This window comes from Syngnathoides biaculeatus, chromosome 7 (assembly GCF_019802595.1).
Source record: "Syngnathoides biaculeatus isolate LvHL_M chromosome 7, ASM1980259v1, whole genome shotgun sequence".
In the NCBI taxonomy this organism is placed as follows: Eukaryota; Metazoa; Chordata; class Actinopteri; order Syngnathiformes; family Syngnathidae; genus Syngnathoides; species Syngnathoides biaculeatus.
The window spans coordinates 3,572,488-3,592,183 of NC_084646.1; the positions used below are offsets into that span (position 1 = coordinate 3,572,488).

At 40.9% G+C, this 19,696-nt stretch overlaps 6 protein-coding genes across 6 annotated transcripts in view; all 6 read right to left on the reverse strand.

Annotated features, from left to right (window-relative positions):
- LOC133503450 (nucleolar protein 11-like) overlaps window positions 1–612 on the reverse strand; it is an 8,763-nt gene extending 8,151 nt beyond the window's left edge. The window contains exon 1 of the mRNA XM_061825124.1: window positions 558–612. Within this exon, the coding sequence (XP_061681108.1) occupies window positions 558–612 (55 nt within the window). The remainder of the gene's footprint in view (window positions 1–557) is intronic.
- Window positions 613–2,646: 2,034 nt separating this feature from the next.
- Window positions 2,647–4,167, reverse strand: LOC133503431 (antihemorrhagic factor cHLP-B-like). The gene is made up of 7 exons (XM_061825073.1): window positions 3,910–4,167; window positions 3,696–3,806; window positions 3,536–3,620; window positions 3,264–3,433; window positions 3,079–3,195; window positions 2,902–2,982; window positions 2,647–2,834 (listed from the first exon to the last, which is right to left on the reverse strand). Exons 1-7 carry the CDS (start codon window positions 4,111–4,113, stop codon window positions 2,691–2,693), a joined length of 912 nt encoding a protein of 303 aa, XP_061681057.1. The 5' UTR covers window positions 4,114–4,167; the 3' UTR covers window positions 2,647–2,690.
- A 1,446-nt stretch (window positions 4,168–5,613) lies between these two features.
- Window positions 5,614–7,376, reverse strand: LOC133503340 (antihemorrhagic factor BJ46a-like). The gene is given in 8 exon segments (XM_061824869.1): window positions 5,614–5,770; window positions 5,839–5,919; window positions 6,011–6,127; window positions 6,195–6,336; window positions 6,338–6,362; window positions 6,803–6,887; window positions 6,965–7,075; window positions 7,158–7,376. Coding segments are annotated over 8 exon segments (909 nt in total). The 5' UTR covers window positions 7,362–7,376; the 3' UTR covers window positions 5,614–5,626.
- A 2,538-nt stretch (window positions 7,377–9,914) lies between these two features.
- On the reverse strand, window positions 9,915–12,359 carry LOC133503338 (alpha-2-HS-glycoprotein-like). Its single transcript, XM_061824867.1, has 7 exons — window positions 12,114–12,359; window positions 11,089–11,199; window positions 10,925–11,009; window positions 10,539–10,708; window positions 10,351–10,467; window positions 10,193–10,273; window positions 9,915–10,115 (listed from the first exon to the last, which is right to left on the reverse strand). Exons 1-7 carry the CDS (start codon window positions 12,315–12,317, stop codon window positions 9,972–9,974), a joined length of 912 nt encoding a protein of 303 aa, XP_061680851.1. The 5' UTR covers window positions 12,318–12,359; the 3' UTR covers window positions 9,915–9,971.
- A 1,639-nt stretch (window positions 12,360–13,998) lies between these two features.
- LOC133503483 (alpha-2-HS-glycoprotein-like) lies at window positions 13,999–16,270 on the reverse strand. The gene is made up of 7 exons (XM_061825162.1): window positions 16,008–16,270; window positions 15,191–15,301; window positions 15,028–15,112; window positions 14,594–14,763; window positions 14,401–14,517; window positions 14,245–14,325; window positions 13,999–14,176 (listed from the first exon to the last, which is right to left on the reverse strand). Exons 1-7 carry the CDS (start codon window positions 16,206–16,208, stop codon window positions 14,036–14,038), a joined length of 906 nt encoding a protein of 301 aa, XP_061681146.1. The 5' UTR covers window positions 16,209–16,270; the 3' UTR covers window positions 13,999–14,035.
- Window positions 16,271–18,063: 1,793 nt separating this feature from the next.
- Window positions 18,064–19,696, reverse strand: LOC133503342 (antihemorrhagic factor cHLP-B-like). Its single transcript, XM_061824871.1, has 7 exons — window positions 19,458–19,696; window positions 19,190–19,300; window positions 19,027–19,111; window positions 18,681–18,850; window positions 18,487–18,603; window positions 18,315–18,395; window positions 18,064–18,246 (listed from the first exon to the last, which is right to left on the reverse strand). The coding sequence occupies exons 1-7, from the start codon at window positions 19,656–19,658 to the stop codon at window positions 18,103–18,105; spliced, it is 909 nt and encodes a 302-aa protein (XP_061680855.1). The 5' UTR covers window positions 19,659–19,696; the 3' UTR covers window positions 18,064–18,102.

Here is a 19,696-nt window from a genome sequence, read left to right on the forward strand (position 1 = left end):
AAAAATACATTTTTACATTGACATTTTTCTTTTTATTATTTATTTATTATTATTATTTTTAGAAAAATTATGCTAATTTTTTGATTCAAGACCAAAAGAAATTCAAATCTCAGGAAAAAGATCTTTCTGTTTTCAAGAAAATGTTTTGAAGAATTACAGTATTTATTTTGGAGGAAGTACAGTAAATAGTAGAAATAGATTCTCTTAAGGGAATGGTCTATTTTTCTGAGAATAAGTGATTTTTCTTTTGATGAAAAAAAGTATTTGTAAAAAGAAAAAAAATATTTTACCCAAGAAATATGTTGCTTTTAACACAAATTCACTCATGTGAAAATTGTTTTATTTTACATTTTACAACTAAAAATGTGCAATGTACAGAAGGTAAAGTTACAAAAGAATAATATTGAAGAAATATCTAATTTTGTTGAAGAAAACTTTCTTGTCAAACAAATGTGTTTTTTCAAGAAAAAAAAATAATATCATGAAAATAGAGTTCTCAAAAAAAAAAAATCTGACAACCAATCACAGGGATCGTGAGGCCTGTTAGCTCGTCAGACAATGTACTGGCATCAGCGTCATCCCATATTTTTCGGCCTCGTTGGGTTTTGTCATGTGGGGGTTCAGAAAAGAGCGAGTTAGTAGGTGGACTAATGGCCAGATCGTCTGTAATTCAGCACTATAAAAACCCTGAGAAAAATACATCATTATATAGTTTTATTCCTTACACATACTTTAAACAAATTTAAGCTTGTGAAATCACAGTTAAACTCGCTTAGTTCTTCCAATAAGTGGGCAAATTGTGTTTGCTTCAAGGTGTTTAATAATAACAGTTAAAGTTTACTGTCAAACTGAAAATGAGTCTACAGTCCTCTGAAAAAGTGTTGGGCTTGTTCTCAATTTTTTAATGTTTTTTTTTTAATTTCCCAACTTTGTTTCAGATCATCAAACAAATGTAAATGTCAAGACAAGTATTTCCCAAGTCAATTTAAAATAATCCATCCATCCATTTTTTGAACCGCCTATCCTCACAAGGGAGGTCTGGAACCTATCCCAGCTATCTTTCTTCAGGTAGGAGGCAGTGCACACCCTAAACAGGTTCCCAGGCAATCGCAAGGCACATAAACATAACCATGTGCACTCACAACCACAGACTTAAAGGCAATTTAGATTCCCCAATTTTATATATATATATATATATATATATATATATTATATATATATATATATATATTTTTTTTTTTTTTTTTTTATGTGGGAGGAAACACAGAGAAAATTAACACAGGCAGTGGTAGAACATGCAAACTCCACACAGGAGGGGCCAGGATTTGAACCCCAGTTCTCAGAACTGTGAGGCTGATGCTCTAACCAGTTGTTCAAGGTGCCAAAATATTCAACCAAACCATATTTTGGCTGGTCAACATTTAATTAAAAACAAGATCAAATGCTACATTAATTCTAAACTTTTCAAACAATTTAAAGGTCCTGCGTTTTGGCTATTTAAACTTCCATCGAGTGACCAATCTGGATTTAGTATGCCAAATTCATTTTAAAAAACACCTTTGTTAAAAGAGTGTCCCAAGATGGCCCCTCTGACAGCTACTTCACTTTAATCCAGTTTTGTATCCGTTTGATCCATATTTGGCTTTGACCACCCCATTTGTAAATGTAAATGTGTTCAAAATCAGAAGTTCAGAATAGTTTCTCAACTGAAAGTGCAACTAAAAACTAGAACTAGCATGTTAGCAGATAAGCATGGCTCAATGGTTTATGGGTGTGAATTGCTTTGCATGACAGGTCCTGGGTTCAAGTTGCTGACAAGGCCTCACTCAAGTCATGTACATGTCAGATGTAGCACTGTTAGTTTGTCCAACTGGTAAAAGTGTGGCAAAATCTAAACACACCTGGTAAAATTCACTGAGAAATTGGCTAAAATGTTGCATATGTGGCAGTGTTGCCCTTTAAAACATACACTTGTGCTTCATTTGCCACTGATCTGGCTGATTTATCGTAATTTTTGGCCTACAAGCCGTGACTTCTTTCACATGCTTTCAGTCATTCAGTTTATGCGGTGATGCAGCTTATTTGTGCATTTTTTCTAACAGCCACAAGGGGGCACTCAAGGTAAGAATGAGACCGGTGGAATATATGTGCAGAGGAAGTGACTTACTGGGCCTGCTAGCGCTGTTAGTGTGTTGCTGGCTTATTGGCATGTCTGTGGTATTTACCAGTAAGTTTTATTTTAACAGGCCCGGTTAGCATTAAACCTGTGTACCATCTTTTGTAAATATCACATTTCAATGTGGGCACTTGGGGCTCTTACACAGCTGTGGCATATGTACCAAATGGTATTTCCTTTACAAATGTACTCAGTGAGGCTTCTAACTAGGTGAACTCAGTAGGCTGGGAATCACAGTATTTAGGTCAACAGTTGTTCTTTCCGGTGACCCAGACACACCAACATGAGCAGCACATTTGGAGAAAGTCATTACAGTGCATTCATATATGAAAGTAGAGTGAGTTTTAGTGAAGGAACTTTAATGGTATATGCAGTCTTTTTTTGTGAAATTACTAAAAAGGTACTTTCATAAGGAAGTTAGAATTTACCAAGGCCAGCATTTAAAAAAAGAATTTTGTTCTAGCATTAAGTACACAAATGGCAATGTACTTTATTAAATTAACAAGCAGCAATATCACTTAAGCGGGAAGGGACAAATGTGGTGGATGGCCTGATCAGGGTTGTTCAGCCGTGCCTTGCAAATACAAGCTTCCGGACTTCGGTGGAACAAAGGCCTGCACACAGGCTCTGGAACATCAGTCGGGTGGGGGCCCTGATTCTGTAGAGAACAAATTGTTAATGTGAGACTCTGGCACTCTGTACAAGTAGCACGTTTGTGCACCTACTTTTGGTGGATAAAATTCACAGTCAAGTTTTCCCACTTGTTTGTGTAAGTTGTAGTAGGATGTTTGGCAAAAGGCATGATACTTGAAAATAGAAAAGCAGTCAAGTTAAGAACCAAAATTCATTTGTGTTTAGATGAGTTAATCTTTGACCATCCAGTAGCATAAAATTCAACTCACAGCTCTCTCTGGACAACGAGGTGTGCAGGGCACAAAAGTATTCCTGGCACCTCTGGGACATGTAGTCTCAACCAGTGCAAACTGGAGTGAGGTAATGGGCCCGATGATTGCATCAGACTGACAAAAACAATGTTAAAAGAACATGATTCAGTACAGAAAAACACACACACTTTTCCTGTCCTCACCCCCATTGTCACATGAGCCACTTCCATCAGGGTGAAGTATTTATGGTGCTGGCTCTCCCGGTTGAACTTGACCACAGCATCATGCACAGCCTTCACAGCGGTTGGATCATCCAGAGGTAACAACTTGGGGCAAATGGGACAAATTGTCACCAGCTCCTCATTGGTAAGTTCTGCACACAAGTGGTAAGTTACCAAAAAGCAAATGATTAAGTGGCTAAAGTTTGCAAAAAGTTGCAGTAAGTCTCAGAAATGGGGAGTGGGGGGTTAGTGACCTGGTCTGGTGGTACATTCGTGGCTGGTGACTTTGGGCATTCCCCACATCACCCAAAATTCAATACTGCAGGTGGCCACGGCTCCCTAAACAAGTGACAACCCTTAGCATGTCACTTACATGAGAAGCTGCAATTTTTCAGGGCCAAATTCAAAATATACCCGTTCATCCAATCGCCACAGCTCACACTGGTCATCAGGTTTGGGGTTGGTGAAGTGACATTTGCTCTGCACCAGCTTCACGTTCACGTCAATATGGCAGCCTCCTGATATCTGGATGGAGAAATAGAACGCCAAACTCTTCCAAAGTTATCCTTTCTACTGGACCTAACCGAGCCCCCCACCACCCCCCGAAAAAAAAAAAAAAACTGCCAACCTGTTGATAATCGCTGCTCTGGACCACCAGGAGCTTAAACCTGAATCCGTGCTTGTGCTTTCCATTGATGTGCTGGACACCGAGTCTCGCAACCACTCCCACGTTTTCCTTGTCACAGGTGACTACTGGCAACGACGGCGCCGCAAGGAGGCCAGAAAATGCAGCAGCGCACCAGAGCAGAACCGCTACTAGGTGAGTCATCATGTTGAGAACTAAGAACTGGAGACAGCACACGGACTTTAACCAGGCTGAGGAGCTCTGACAACCAATCACAGTGGAGGGCAAATGCCCAACACCTGTGTCTTAATAAGTGGTGGTTATAATTCCAATCAATCAGGTTCATTAACCTCAGCTGAGCATTTGCAACATAAGAAAAAAACTGGCCTATCATTTAAATTTTTTTTTTTGTAGGAAAATATATAGATTTTTAGAAAAAATATATGCTTTATAAAAATATATTTTAAGTAATTTTTCTTTTCAGTAAAACTCATTTATCTTTGAAGACAAAAAATAGTCTAAAACTTGTTTTCACAAAAATATTTGGCTTTACTATGAATTTCATAGTAGAAGTTGATTTGTTTTTTTAAAGAAAAGCTGTAATTTTACAAGAATAAAGTATTATACTTGTGAGAAAAAAATATTTATAAAGGTAAAATAGAGCCGGGACGGTGGCACAGTGCTGTAGAGCGTTGGGCCTAAGAGTCCTGAGGACCAGAGTTCGAATCCCGGCTCCGCCTGTGTGGAGTTGGCATGTTCTCCCCGTGCCTGCGTGGGTTTTCTCTGGGCACTCCGGTTTCCTCCCACATCCCAAAAACATACATTCATTAGAGACACTAAATTACCCCTAGATGTGATTGTGAGTCCGACTTTTGTCTGTCTCCATGTACCCTGCGATTGGCTGGAGACCAGTTCAAGGTGTACCCCACTTCCTGTCCAATGATAGCTAGCAGTCAGAATATCCTAAGGGGAGGCTATACAGTTCATGCATCAGCTCGATTTCCAAACATGGAAACTTTACTTTCATTATAGAACATAAATTTGGACCACTCCGTGGCAGTCGAGCCTTTTCCCTTTAGCCCAGGCAAGACGCTTCTGATACTCTGTAGTTCAAGAGTGGCTTGACACAAGGAATGTGGCAGCTGAAACCAATGTCTTGCATACATTTGTGCATAGTGGCTCTTGAAGGACTGACTCCAGCTCACTTCACTCTGAATCTTAAAATTTTTGAATGGGTTTTTATTTCACAATCCTCTCCAGGGTAAGTTTATCCATTACTTGTCCCCTTTTCATTCTCTATTAGCTCTTTGAACAGCCAGCCTCTTCAGCACTGTCTTGCATCACTTGTGCAAGGTGTCAATTGTAATAGTCATCCTCATTGTGTAGCCTATAGAAAAAGACCATTTAAGACATCTTTAATAGTCTCACACTCAATTTGGACTTATATCTAGTACTTTGACTTAAGTTTCACTTAGTATTTAAAAATCAGCTGCAATATGACCACCTGTATAGTTCCCTCAAAAATGGTTTTGGCAGAGAGAGAACAGCTTAATGGCAATTTCAAGCTACATGTGCAGTCCAGAAATTTAATATCGCACTTAAAATTTAGAAAGACTAGCATTACAATACCAAACACTAAGCTAATAAGCATTCTTGCATCAAGTATGATCACAAAAGTGGCAGCAAGTATACAGTTTATTAGAGTTGACAAGCAATGAAATCACTTAAGCGGGAATGGACAAATTTGGTGGAGAGTACGATCAGGGTAGTTCAGCCGCTCCTTGCAAATACAGGCTTCTGGACTTTGGTGGAACAACGGGCCGCATACAGGTTCTGGCACATCAGTCGGGTGGGGGCCTGGATTCTGTGGAGAACAAAATTTGAACAATGAGGTCCTCTGTACAAGCAGAAGTACCACTTCTGGAGACTTACCTTTGGTGGATACAAGTCACACTCAAGTTCTCCCACTTGTCTGTACAAGTTGTAATAGAAGGTGTGACAAAAGGCGTGATGCTTAAAAAGAGAATAGCCAAGTTAATACCCAAATCAAGACAGCCATTTGTGTTCATTTTTAAAAGGCCATTTGCATGGAAGTCAGACTCACAGCCCTGTTTGGACAGCGAGGCGTGCAGGTGACAAAAGTATTCCTGGTTTCTCTGGGACATGTGGTCTCAACCAGGGCAAATTTGAGTGAGGTAATTGTGCCAATGGTTAGAACAGACTAAGAAAGAAAAATGTTTAAAAAGAAAACAATGACAAAAGAAATGATAAAATGAAAAACTCAGCACCCCCATTGTCACGTGGGCCACTTCCATCAGGGTGAAGTAATTCTCTTGTTTGCTCTCATGGTTGAACTTCACCACGGAGTCATTAACAGCCTTCACAGCTGTCGGGTCATCCAGAGGCAACAACTTGTGGCAGTAAGGACAAAGTCACCAGCTCCTCATTGGTCAGGTCTGCACACAGGTGGCACGTTACGCTATATCAAGATGAGTTAAGCAACTTTTCAGATTTATGGGAGAAACTGAAGAACAAAAAGGCAAGATCCAATCCTGTTAGTGTTACAATAAAAAAAGTACATTGTTCAGAATCAGGAGAAGTTACTCTACATCTAAAATTGGAAAAAAAAAAAAGTTTTGCTTATTCCTCAGTATCCTTGAAATGTAAATTTATAGGAAACTAGTTTGATAAACTCATATCCCCCCCCCAAAAAAAAAAAAAAAGTTTGCAATCTTTGCATGACAGACCCCTAATCTACCTTCCATTTCATTTTTTTTTCAAATGGGTAAATTTACACTTCAGTTCTTGAACAGACTCAGAACAAAAAGTTTGAACTGAGGTTCTGCTACACTTTGTTTCAGAGATAAAAGGTGACTAAGTAGTTGTGGGTTGTAACCTGGTCTGGTGGTGCATTCATGTCTGGTGACTTTGGCCGCACCCCACATCACCCAAAAGTCAATGCTGCAGGTGGCAACTGCACCCTTAACAAGCAACAACACATTTAGCATGTTACCTACATGAGCAGCTGTAATCTTTCAGAACCAAAATTCTTATTTACCCGTTCATCTCTCCACCACAGCTCACATTAGTCATCAGGTTTGGGGTTGGTGAAGTGACATTTGGTCTGCACTAGTTTCACATTCACATCTATGTGGCAACCTCCTGATATCTGGATGGAGGAAAGTGCCAAACTTTTTAAATTTTCTGACAAACAAATCCCCCCTAACCCAGAGTGAATCCTTGTGCCAAACCTGTTGATACTTGCTGCTCTGGACCTCTTGCAGCTTGAACCTGAATCCATGATTGTGCTTTCCATTGACGTGTTGGACACCAAGTCTCGCAGCCCCCGCCACACTTTTACTATCACAGGTGACTGGAGGTAAAGATGGCGCCGCAAGGAAGGCAGGAAGTGCTGCAGAGCACCAAAGCAGAACCACTACTAGGTGAATCATCATGATGAGAACTGATATCAGATCAGACGCACGCAGACTTTAACCAGGATGAGGAGCTCTGACAACGAATCACAGTGGAGGACAAATGCCCATCACCTGTGTCCTAATTAGGGGTGGGGGGTGGTTGTACTTTCTCTCAATTCGGTCTATTCACCTCAGCTGAGCAATAGGAAAGTAGAAATAAATCAGACATAATGCATAAGCGAGTCAAAAGCCAAACACAGACTTTGTTCTACTTGAGCCATTTTCTGTGTCTACCCCGGTAAATGTAGGATGTTCACAGCCAAACAGGTATGAACATTGATACACAGGCTAACAGTTAGCACTTGTGGCACTGTTGTTTCCCTTTAAGCGGCATATGTGAATGTAGCACCATTGGTGGAACATAAACAGACCATATACTGAAGTCATGTATGCTTAATCATTTGCAAAGTATTAACAGCATACTTATGAGCTGGGAGGAATTTAGATGTCTGGGTGAACATCCTCCGGTGGCCAAGGCCCGCCAAAATTAGCACCACAATTGGAGAAAGTTTGATAAAATAATTCTTTAATCAGACATGCAACCACCAAAGGCATGAAAAAGTTGAGATCTTGGGGGGATTCCCCGGGCTCCCTCAGAAATGTTTTTCAAATCTTAAATTAAGCAATATTGGAAAACTTGAAGACTACAATAAGCCATAATAAATGTTTGTCTCGGACGAAAACTTTCACAATACTCAAGTATATGATCATGAAAAATATAGGGTTAAAATTAAAATTTTATTTCATTTCTTTACTTGTTTGTTTTGGCCCCCACTTGAGCCAGGCCAATCTCCACCTGCACAACATGAATAGAAGCCTCTCATTCTGGAAAATAATTGCCTAAATCATTAACTGTTTTACTTCTACCAACTTCAAAGGCAAATGCATCCTCCAGGAAAAGGTATACAAATTTTATTGTTCATTTCCATTTTGCTTAATGCATTTAACATTAACATAACATCCATAAACTAATTGTAGCCACATTTTCTAAGTAATAAAAGATGGACTAGTGGATCAGTTCTCGTCGCCAATTTTGGATGTGCTTCATGTTTCTGTTGGGGCCGCAACCACGCCTATGATGCCCAGAACCTCATCCAGAAAATTCAAAGGACCAGAGCAACAAATACAACACTGGCTGATCCGAAGAGTAGCAATGGATAGGTTTCCAACTACACCATCTTGTGTGTCATGGAGGTCAGAGAACACAGGTGAAGCATGATGTTTTTTTCTATCGTTAATTTATCCAATTGGTCTAAGGACTGTGGTGATGTCATTGGAAACCTATCCATTGCCTACTCCAGAGGAGTAGAGCAGCCAAACATTTTACTCAAGTACTTTTACAATGTGGCTCAAATAAAAAGTACACAAAAAAGTACACTCCAAAATAACTACTGAGTACCGTAGTAGTACCGTGATTCCCGGCCTACAGAGTGCACGTGGTTACAAGCCTCACCCGGCACATTTGTAAAGGAAATACCATTTGGTACATACATACGCCACAGCTGTGTAAAAGTCCCAAGTGCTCACATTAAAACCCACTGTGAAACACGAGATATTTACAAAGAGAAACAGTACAAAGAGAGTTTAACGCTAACACTAGCGCCAGCTAACAGGGCTAGTTAAAAAGAAAAAAAAACATACTGGTAAAAATCACTGAGACACAGCAGTAACACGCTAGCGCAGCGCTAACAGGCGCAAACCGGTAAAAGTCACTTCCTCGGCACATATACCACTGGTCTCACTCTTCCCTTTTACCGCTAGAGTGGCCTTTGCGGCTGTGAGAAAAAAATGTAAAATTTCCACATCACTGCATAAACCGCAGGGGTGAAAGCGTGTGAAAAAAGTCACATCTTAGAGGCTGGAAATTACAGTAAATAGCACAAACAAAATGCAATTTACTGCTCAATACTTTAAGTTAGTGAAATATTTGGGTAGAGTACCAGACAAAAATTTGTTCATCTAAATGTAAACCAGGACCACAGTCGCCTTCAAGGTGACAAGAACCTTCCCATAATGGTGGCCATCGACTTTAGGTACAATTAGCCAGGGTTGCTTGCTAGTGGAAATACCTATGCCCACGATCCCAATAGATGGTCATCACTCATTTGGTGAAAATCACTGGCACTTAGATGCATAAACCACCCACTGCATAAGTCAAAGTCTCACAATAGCTGCTAACCCATAAAGAACAACATTTGGATCTTTGTACTGGAGTAAAAGTTTTGTCACAAGCTGCCAGTATTCATGGAATATGAAACAGCATAGGACAACCCCCAAAGGAAACATGCATGAAATTTAGACAATCTACAAATTGGCTATTTTGAGCTCAGAATTGAATGCCAAGACTGATTGCCATGCATTTTGAAATATTGCCACACTTTTTGGGTGGGCCGTAGGAATTTAAGATTAATGGAGCAAGATTGTGTATTGAGCTACAAGTGAAAGCTGAAGAATTACTCAATATATATTTTCAAAATGACCAAGACTGGCTTTAGAAGGCCAACTTCAGTCAAACACTAGACAGCCATAAAATGTTCTTCAGTGGCAAAGGACTTTTATTTATTACAATCAAGTTGAAATGCAATGACATCACTTTAGTGGGAATGGACAAATGTGGTGGATCGCATGATCAGGGTACTTCAGCCTCTCCTTGCAAACACAAGCTTCCGGACTTTGATGGAACAACGGTCTACACACAGGCTCTGGCACGTCAGTCGGGTAGGGGCCTGGATTCTGCGGTGAGCAAGGAGGAACAATGAGGCACTCTGCACAGGTAAAGTGTAGCACTTTTTTTTTTTTTTTAAACTTACTTTTGGCAGATATAATTCACACTCAAGTTTTCCCACTTGTCTGTGCAAGTTGTAGTAGGCAGTTTGACAAAAGACATGATGCTTAAAAATAGAAAAGTCATGTTAAGCATTAAAATGGAGCCATTTGTGACCAACCACGAGCATAAAAGTTAACTCACGGCTCTGTCTGGACAGCGAGGTGTGCAGGGTATAAAAGTATTCCTGGCACCTCTGCGACATGTTGTCTCAACCAGGGCAAACTTGAGTGAGGTGATGGCGCCAATGGTTGCGACTGACTAAAACAGGAATAATAATGCGTTAGAAGGATGTAATGCAGTGAGAGGAAAACTGGCAAAATACTCATCACCTCCACTGTCACATGAGCCACTTCCAACAGTGTGAAGTAATTCTTCTGTTCGGTCTCCCGGTTAAACTTGACCACAGCGTCATGCACTGCCTCCACAGCAGTCGGGTCATCTAGAGGCAACAACTTGGGGCAGACAGGACAAACCGTTTCCAGCTCCTCATTGGTAAGCTCTGCACATAGATAGCAATGTTACCATAATGTAAAAAGTATGGATTTTACATTAACCTATTATTAGTGGGAAACTGAAGTCATACCATACAGTAAAAAGAATTGATATTTATTTTGTTACTTGAAATTTTCAACTTGCTTGTGGGGAACATTGAACAGTTTTCTAATTACATTTGAGAGGTAAAGATGCATGAAAAAAAAAAAAAAAAAGTTGTGACCTGGTCTGGTGGTGCATTCGTATTTGGTGACTTTGGCCACGCCCCACATCACCCAAAATTCAATGCTGCAGGTGGCCACTGCACCCTAAACAAGAGACAACACCGCACTTAGCATGTGAGCCACATGTTTAGCCATAATCGTCAAGGATCAAATTCATATGTACCCGTTCATCCAATCGCCACAGCTCGCACTGGTCATCAGGTTTGGGGTTGGTGAAGTGACATTTGGTCTGCGCCAGCTTCACATTCACATCAATGTGGCAACCTCCTGACACCTGGATGGAGAAAGACATGATCCAAATTGTTTTGCCATAACCTCCAAAAGTCAAATTGTGCTAGTCTTGTATGGACTTCCTGGTTGTGCCACATGGGCCCAACCTCACCATGCTAGTGTGTGTGTGTGTATGGTTACATTTGAACAAAAAGGTTAACAGGTCGAGGGTTACACTCAAAAAGGTGAACTGGGCCTGCCACAGTGCAGTGTGAGGTCATTGTGGGGGAGAGGCAAAGTTGCTTTGGCTTTCATTTTGAAATGTAAGAGTGTTCCCTGCAACTGCTCCCCTAGTACATCAAAACTAGAGACAGGGGCTAGCTGAATGGCTCTCTGGTCACCTCGGTGAAGCCGTGAACAGTCTTGGGTCTCTCAGTGTTAGACGTCCCATCTAACAGGCTGCTATCTGGTAGACTCCTGGGCCTGACCTTCATTTGATTTAGACTGGTCATCAGCCACGATATAAAATTATTGTGCATGCGTTTGCAAAAGAAAATAACCCTGGTACTTATTCTATGGGTTTGAGGCCACTCACTTATTACAACAAGTCATGAATAGAGAAATCGCTTTGGTATTTCTTCACTAATACATTAATCAATTCTCAACCGCTCCCACCTTATTTTAGTTGCACAGCCAGGTTCACAAATTTTCTCCTGCCCTTCTCCAACAGGGTGTAACATGACTGCCCCATCCAACAAAGTCTCAGTTCTAGATATAATAAAATTTACTAACAGTAGTATTTTTCCCCCCCCAACCTCATTCTATTGAACTCCCATTCTCAAATAAATGCCCATCAAATTACTTAGAAATCACAGCAGCATTTAAAAAGTCCACTGTGTCAAAGTCAAACCATTCCAGCATAAAAGGGATATAGATTATCATGACCTAACAGAACAAAAACACTTGAAAATTACCAACCTGTTGATATTTGCTGCTCTGGACTACCTCCAGCTTGAACCTGAATCCATGTTTGTGCTCTCGATTGATGTGTTGAACACCGAGGCTTGCAGCCGCCGCCTCGCTTTCCTTATCACAAGTGACTGCCAGCAACGATGGCGCCGCAAGGAGGCTGGGAAGTGCTGCAGCGCACCACAGCAGAACCGCTACTAGGTGAGCCATCATGCTGAGAACCCAGAACTGGAAACAGTACACCTTACAACTGATGCACACGGACTTTAACCGGGCAGAGGAGGTCTGATGACCAATCGCACTGGGGGACAAATGCCCAACACCTGTGTCCTCATTCAATCAGGTTCATTCACCTCAGCTGAACATTAGAAAAAAAATAAATGGGTGTACCATTTTAAAAATAAATAGCTTTTTTGGAGGAAAATATTTTTTATTTAGAAAATATAGAAACATTTTTCTTTTTAGAAAAATTATTTGTCATGACATAGCACATTATAGCTGTAAAGTGTTGGCCAGGCGATCCCAGGCCCGCCTTTGTGGAGTTTGCATGTTCTCACTGTGCCTACGCTGGTTTTCTCTGGGCACTCCAGTTTCCTCCCAAATTCCCCCCCCCCTCCCAAAAAAAAAACATACAACATTAATTGGACACTCGAAATTGCCCCTAGGTGTGATTCTAAGTGCGGCTGTTTGTCTCGATGTGCCCTGCGATTGGCTGGCAACCAGTTCAGGATGTCCCCCGAATCCTGCCTGTTGACAGCTGGGATAGGGTCCAGCACTCCTGTGATCCTTGTGAGGATAGGGAGCTCAGAAAATGGATGGATGGATGGATGGAAAATCTTATGTTTCTAACAAAAAAAAAATCACCCAATCAAATAGTGGAGCGCAGAGTCCAAAGCAAACATGAAACAGCATTTAGCTATTATACTGCACAGAAATAGAATAAGTTGCCAACAGAGGTGCTGTCAGCCCCAAGTGTAAATGTTTTCAAATTTAGGTTAAAAACTCATTTTTGGAGTATTTCTACTTTTCAGTTTTTTGCACTATACACATTTTTGGTAATTTTTTTTGGTTTTAAATGTCTGATTTTTGGATTTAAAGAATTTAATCATGTGTATGAAATGTGCTATATACATTTGCTTTTTCAGGTCTGCTACTGGTCATCCAGTGCAATTAAATCTGATTCAAGTCTGAATTTTGACTCCTGAAACTTTTGCCATTCAGAAATTGACTTAGTTTACTGTGGATTGTGGTCCTGCTGCAGAACCAGTCTGCTTCATCTTGGGGTTATAAACTGATGACTTAACTATCTTCAGGATTTTCTAAGCAGACAAGTAAAAGTGCCTAGACATGTAAAAGTAGGATTTTTGACAATTGTTGGACTGTGGGTATGTTTTGTACTGTGTGTGAGAGGTCCTGCATTCAATACTTCAATGAGAACTCTTGAGCTGATGGTTCATCTAAACTTTGCCGTGCTTTAACAATTTCCTGTCTAGCATACCAGCTAACCAGATGTATGAACATGGAGGACTTGAAATTCAATGGGAAATTGACACTTAGAATGAGTTTCCCTTTTAACACACCTGAACAGGGGTAAAACCATACACGGACAGCTTTTATGCTCATTTGCAAATAACCAGTGCCATACTGATAACTTTAGGCATTAACTATATACCTCCCCCAGTGGCAAAGGCATACTGTGAGCATTACAGGTCAGAATTTGTAGGTTCCCCCCCCTTTGGGAACATTTAATTTCAAAGCATATGGTAAGATAAATTGTAGTTTGAAAAAAAGTACCACTTAACTAAAATGTAGAATTAAAGACTAGCATTAGAAAGGAAACTTCAGCAAACATGAGAAACCCATGAAGTTCTCTTGTATCAAGTATGACCACACGTGTGCCAAAGTACTTCACTTTATTACAAGCACTGACATCACTTAAGCGGGAATGGACAAATGTGGTGGATAGCATGATCGGGATCCTTCAGCCGCTCCTTGCAAACACAAGCTTCCGGACTTTGGTGGAACAACGGCCCGCACACAGGCTCTGGCACAGTCGGGTGGGGGCCTCGATTCTGTGGAGAGCAAAAGTTGAACAATGAGGCGCTCTGTACGAGTAGAAATGGCACTTGTCGAGACTTACTTTTGGAAGATACAAGTCACACTGAAGTTCTCCCACTTGTCTGTGCAAGTTATAATAGGTGGTTTGACAAAAGGCGTGATGCTTTGGGGTAGAGGGGGGGGAAGCATTATGAGCCAAATCAAAACTTGAGCCATTTGTGTTTGAAAGTAAACTCACAGCTCTTTCCGGACAGCGAGGCGTGCAGGCCACAAAAGTATTCCTGGCTTCTCTGGGACAGGTGGTCTCAACCAGGGCAAACTTGAGTGAGGTAATTGTGCCGATAGTTTCAAAGGACTGACAGGAAGGATAAGAGTTAAAGATGTGCTGCAGTAAGGAGAAACAAGGGCCAGGGTTTAGAAAATGTCCTCACCCTCATTGTCACGTGTGCGACTTCCATCAGGGTGAAGTAATTCTCATGTTTGTTCTCCCGGTTGAACTTGACCACAGCATCATTGACAGCCTTCACGGCCGTCGGGTCATCCAGAGGCAACAACTTGGGGCAACTGGGACAAACTGTCACCAGTTCCTCGTTGGTCAGTTCTGCACAAATTGGGATGATTTTATTTCAAGCTGTTACAGTAAGAAAGTGTTCAAATTGGTGGGGAACTTCAACTAGTTAGGAACCAATCCTGTTAGTATTAAAAGGTGCATTTGTTCATTGTACCAGGTGGAGAGATGAAGAATAGAAAGATCTTTCCATAATATACTTCTACCTTCTGTGTTGAATTTATCAAAAAAGTTTTAACTCTGGTTCCATAATTTGCTTGAGAAAGGCAAAGAAACTTTACAAAAAGCAGTTGTGACCTGGTCTGGTGGTGCATTCGTGTTTGGTGACTCTAGCCACTCCCCACATCACCCAAAATTCAATGCTGCAGGTGGCCACAGCTCCCTAAACAAGAGAACACCACACTCAGCATGTCAACCACATGAGCAGCTGTGATCAGTAAAAGACCCAATTCTCGAATACCCGTTCATCCAATCGCCACAGCTCACACTGGTCATCAGGTTTGGGGTTGGTGAAGTGACATTTGGTCTGTTCCAGCTTCACATTCACATCAATGTGGCAACCTCCTGAAACCTGGATGAGAAAGACATGGGCCAAAACATTTCAAAGTGATGCACCATAAATATCTCCCATCCATGACCCTAACCACCCCATCCTAGTTTGCTACATTTGAACAAATGAGATTTAAAACAGCATTAGTTTGAAAGCTTGAAGATAAGGTGATACTGTCATTTCCAAACTGGCCCTGCCACAGGGCAATAAGGTCATGGTGGGGGAAGAAAAGCCATTTTGGCCTTCAAAATAACTCAACTAGTTTGCATGAAAACTTGAAGTCCCCCAGCGGGTACTCTTGTCAAACATGGGACAGATTCTCACAATGGGACTCTGTGACCACCAGTGGGTGGCTAGTTTTCACATCACCTCAGTAGGGCATGTTTCTAGTCCAACTGGATACTCTAGAGAGTGGACCTAACCAGACCTCTCAAATCAATTTGATGGAGTTACTGACTAGTCATGTAGACAAATTTACCACACTACTTGCATGCTTCCCCCCAGTACTTATCTAATGTCTTTGTTCTCCAGTTTAGAAACCTTGTTCCATTTGAGTGACTTGCAGTAAATACACAAATACTTAGAAACCACAGCAGCAGCTTTAAATGTCCACTGAGAGATAGTAAAATTGTTCCATCATAAAAGGAATACAATAGTAGGCTATTGTATTCCTTTTATGATGACTGAACAGAACACCTTAAAAGGATTGAAAAAAAAAAATGCCAACCTGTTGATATTTGCTGCTCTGGACCACCTGCAGCTTGAACCTGAATCCATGTTTGTGCTCTTGATTGATGTGTTGGACACCGAGGTTCGCAGCCGCCACCTCACTTTCCTCGTCACAAGAGACTGCCGGCAAAGATGGCGCCGCAAAGAGGCCAGAAATCATAGGAGCACACCAGAGCAGCACTGATAATACGTGCAGCATCGTGATGGGAAAGGAGAACCAGAACCAGTACACAGCTAACCAGGCGCACACAGACTTTAACCAGGCTGAGGGGTTCTGACAACCAATCAGAGTGAAGAACAAATTCCCGTCACTTGTGTCTCAATTAGTGGTGGCTGTCATTTTTATCAATCGGGTTCATTCACCTCAGCTGAGTATTAGGAAAGGAAAAAATAAACTGTTGTATCATTTAAAAATATGTATACAGTTTATAATTATTTTTTAAAGAAATATAAAAATAGACATGATTTTTTTAAAAAAAAAAAGATACATTTTGTCAGGAATTTTTTTCAAGCCAAAAAAAAAAAAGAGAAAAAAAATATATTTCTTTTCAAGAAAATGTTTCAAACTATGAAGAAAAACTACATCTCCATCCACCCATTTTCAACTCTGCCTATCCTGGTTAGGGTAGCAGGGCACTGGAGCCTATCAGCTGACTGCAGACAAAAGGTGGACTACACCCTGAACTGGTCGCCAGTCAGTTGCAGGGCACTTAGACGCCATCACTGAGTGGGTACTGCTGCCTGCACTAAAGTCAAGCAAGTACACCGCTACACCGTCAGTGGCTAATAAAAAGTATATAGTACAAGTACATTTACAAGATGAAATTTTATGAAAGAATGAAAAAAAATTTTTCCCAAAATGTTGCTTTCAAATTTATACTCTTATGAGAATTATTATATATATATATATATATATATAATATATATATTTTTTTTTTTTTTTTTTTGCTGACAGTTGGAATTTTCTGAGAAAGAAGTTGGATTAAAATGTAAAGAAAAATTTTGCAAGAAAAAAAAAATCTTGACAAGCTCACTGCCCACCCCGAATTGGATACTGTAGATCTAGAAATCGTAACAGTTGATAAATGATTTGGTCTGTTTATTGTGAAAAAAATACAATCCATCAGGTTAAATACCAGCACAAATCAGCAAGATGATACACCATCTAAATCCATCCAGGGAATTTGATAGTTGCCCAAAAAAACTGTAAATGAAACTGTTCAGCAACTGAAACCATCAACAGGCTGTCTTGACTCATTGCCATCTGACTTTTTCAAAATGACTGAAATCAATGATTTGCAACAATCGCTCACTTCAGTCTGGTGAGTTTTCTAAATCTCAGAGTACCTGCTTTGAAGCCTTTTCCAACAGAGCCCTGGACGTTTACGCGTTAGCTTGAGTTATTTTTAAATCAAGTCGGCAATTTCTTGAATTTAAATTAATTTTAATCAGCTTTCAGAGCTCACAGTACAGAATCTGGTTTTAAAGTGGTAAATGACTCAGGAAAGGTGTCAATTTTGTTGTTGGATGTCAGTGCAGCAGACAGTAGATCAGACTAAGCAGATTGTTAAACAACATTTTTCAGGTCTTGGTATACTGCTCATCATGACAACTCAGTGCACTGCTTATAAAAAGATTGTGCAAAGTAAACTCAGTGTATTGAGTCAACCATGCTTAGAGCCTCAGGCTACAGTATCCAGATCACAGGGAAGTTAACTGGATGAGCAAAACAGCAAACTGGTTGCACCAATAGGTGGGAGAATAAAGTGGATAATCTAATTTCTCACTACTTTTTAAAAAAAAAAAAAAAAAAATTCCCATCCATTTAAAAGTGCAATATGCTCCAAGCAGGAAGTTAAACAATTTTAATGCTATTTATAACTTTGCTGAAACTTTTGGAGCTCCTAGGTTTGATATGAGTATTGTTGAGACTTGTCAAATAGTCATTTAAGTCTAAGCTGCAGGCTGAGAGTACATTGACAGTTAAACCATGAAAACTAACAGCCAGTAATTTAAAAAAAAAAAAAAAAAAACTGGGAAAAAAAACAAAAAGGTGACAAGGTGCTCTTTTTATTAAGAGTTGCCAAGCAATATCATTTAAGTGGGAATGGACAAATGTGGTGGATTGCATTGTCAGGGTAGTTCAGCCGCTCCTTGCAAACACAAGCTTCCGGACTTTCGTGGAACAAAGGCCCGCATACAAGTTCTGGAACATCAGTCGGGTGAGGGCCTGGATTCTGTGGAGAGCAAAAGTTGAACAATGAGGCGCTCTGAACAAGTAGAAATGGCACTTGTCGAGACTTACTTTTGGAAGATACAATTCACACTGAAGTTCTCCCACTTGTCTGTGCAAGTTATAATAGGTGGTTTGACAAAAGGCGTGATGCTTTGGGGTAGGGGGGGGGGGGAGCATTATGAGCCAAATCAAAACTTGAGCCTTTTGTATTCATCTTCAATTAGAATGAAAGTCGACTCACAGCTCTGTCTGGACAGAGAGGGGTGCAGGCCACAAAAGTATTCCTGGCACCTCTGGGACACGTGGTCTCAACCAGGGCAAACTTGAGCGAGGTAATCTTGCCAATGGTTGGAACAGACTGAGACACGAAAGATGGTGTTAAAAGGATATGATGAAGCAAGGACAGGGGGGAGAGAGAAAAAAAAAAACCCTCACCCCCATTGTCACATGAGCCACTTCCATCAGGGTGAAGTAATTATGGTGCTGGGTCTCCCGGTTGTACTTGACCACAGCATCATGAATAGCCTTCAATGCTGTCGGGTCATCCAGAGGTAACAACTTGGGACAATCGGGACAAACAGTCTCCAGCTCCTCATTGGTGAGTTCTGCACATCAGGTGGCGTTACATTTTAAAGCCAACTTATATACACACACAGCTCTAAATTTGAACATTTAGTTCAATTCATTTAAAAACTGGGAATTCTGCACTTCAGAATAAAAGTTTCTATGAGGTTCCCCTCCATTTCCCTCCCCCCCAAAAGGCAAAGAAAGTGGTTATGACCGGGTCTGGTAGTGCATTCGTGTCTGATGACTTTGGCCACGGCCCACATCACCCAAAACTCAATGCTGCAGGTGGCCACTGCACCCTAATCAAGAGAACACCAAACTCAGCATGTCAACCACATGAGCAACTGTAATCTTTTTGAACCGAAATTCTTATTTACCCGTTCATCCCGTCGCCACAGCTCACATTGGTCATCAGGTTTGGGGTTGGTGACATGACATTTGGTCTGCACCAGCTTCACGTTCACATCTATGTGGCAACCTCCTGAAACCTGGATTGAGGAAAAGACATTCTCCAAGCTTTTCAAAATATAGTTTATGGTCCACCATTAACATCCCCACTCTTGAGTTGGGCAGAACCATCATGCTTGGCTTTCAACTATTTTTATAAAAGGAAAGCAGAGGGACTAGTACTTCAAACGTGCCAACCTGTTGATATTTGCTGCTCTGGATCTCCTGCAGCTTGAATCTGAATCCATGCTTGTGCTTTCCATTGATGTGCTGGACACCGAGGGTCGCAGCCGCCGCCACGCTTTCCTTGTCACAAGTGACTGCCGGCAAAGATGCCACCGCTAGGTGGCCAGGAAGCGCTGCAGCGCACCAGAGCAGAACCGCTAATAGGTGAGTCATCGTGATGAGAAGTGGAACCAGTAGATGTCAAAGTAGAC

Coding starts and splice junctions, on each gene's coding strand:
- LOC133503342 (XM_061824871.1), bottom strand. CDS start 19,658: ATGACTCACCTATTAGCGGTTCTGCTCTGGTGCGCTGCAGCGCTTCCT. Junction 18,851..19,026: donor CGAATGCACTACCAGACCCG/GTCATAACCACT, acceptor CCTGATGTGCAG/AACTCACCAATGAGGAGCTG. Junction 18,396..18,486: donor CTCTCTGTCCAGACAGAGCT/GTGAGTCGACTT, acceptor CCTACCCCAAAG/CATCACGCCTTTTGTCAAAC.
- LOC133503431 (XM_061825073.1), bottom strand. CDS start 4,113: ATGATGACTCACCTAGTAGCGGTTCTGCTCTGGTGCGCTGCTGCATTT. Junction 3,621..3,695: donor TGTGGCGATTGGATGAACGG/GTATATTTTGAA, acceptor TCACTTGTTTAG/GGAGCCGTGGCCACCTGCAG. Junction 2,983..3,078: donor CTCGTTGTCCAGAGAGAGCT/GTGAGTTGAATT, acceptor TCTATTTTCAAG/TATCATGCCTTTTGCCAAAC.
- LOC133503338 (XM_061824867.1), bottom strand. CDS start 12,317: ATGATGGCTCACCTAGTAGCGGTTCTGCTGTGGTGCGCTGCAGCACTT. Junction 11,010..11,088: donor TGTGGCGATTGGATGAACGG/GTACATATGAAT, acceptor TCTCTTGTTTAG/GGTGCAGTGGCCACCTGCAG. Junction 10,116..10,192: donor GTGAATTATATCTGCCAAAA/GTAAGTTTAAAA, acceptor TGCTCACCGCAG/AATCCAGGCCCCTACCCGAC.
- LOC133503483 (XM_061825162.1), bottom strand. CDS start 16,208: ATGCTGCACGTATTATCAGTGCTGCTCTGGTGTGCTCCTATGATTTCT. Junction 15,302..16,007: donor AGAGCAGCAAATATCAACAG/GTTGGCATTTTT, acceptor TTTCTCATCCAG/GTTTCAGGAGGTTGCCACAT. Junction 14,177..14,244: donor GTGACTTGTATCTTCCAAAA/GTAAGTCTCGAC, acceptor TGCTCTCCACAG/AATCGAGGCCCCCACCCGAC.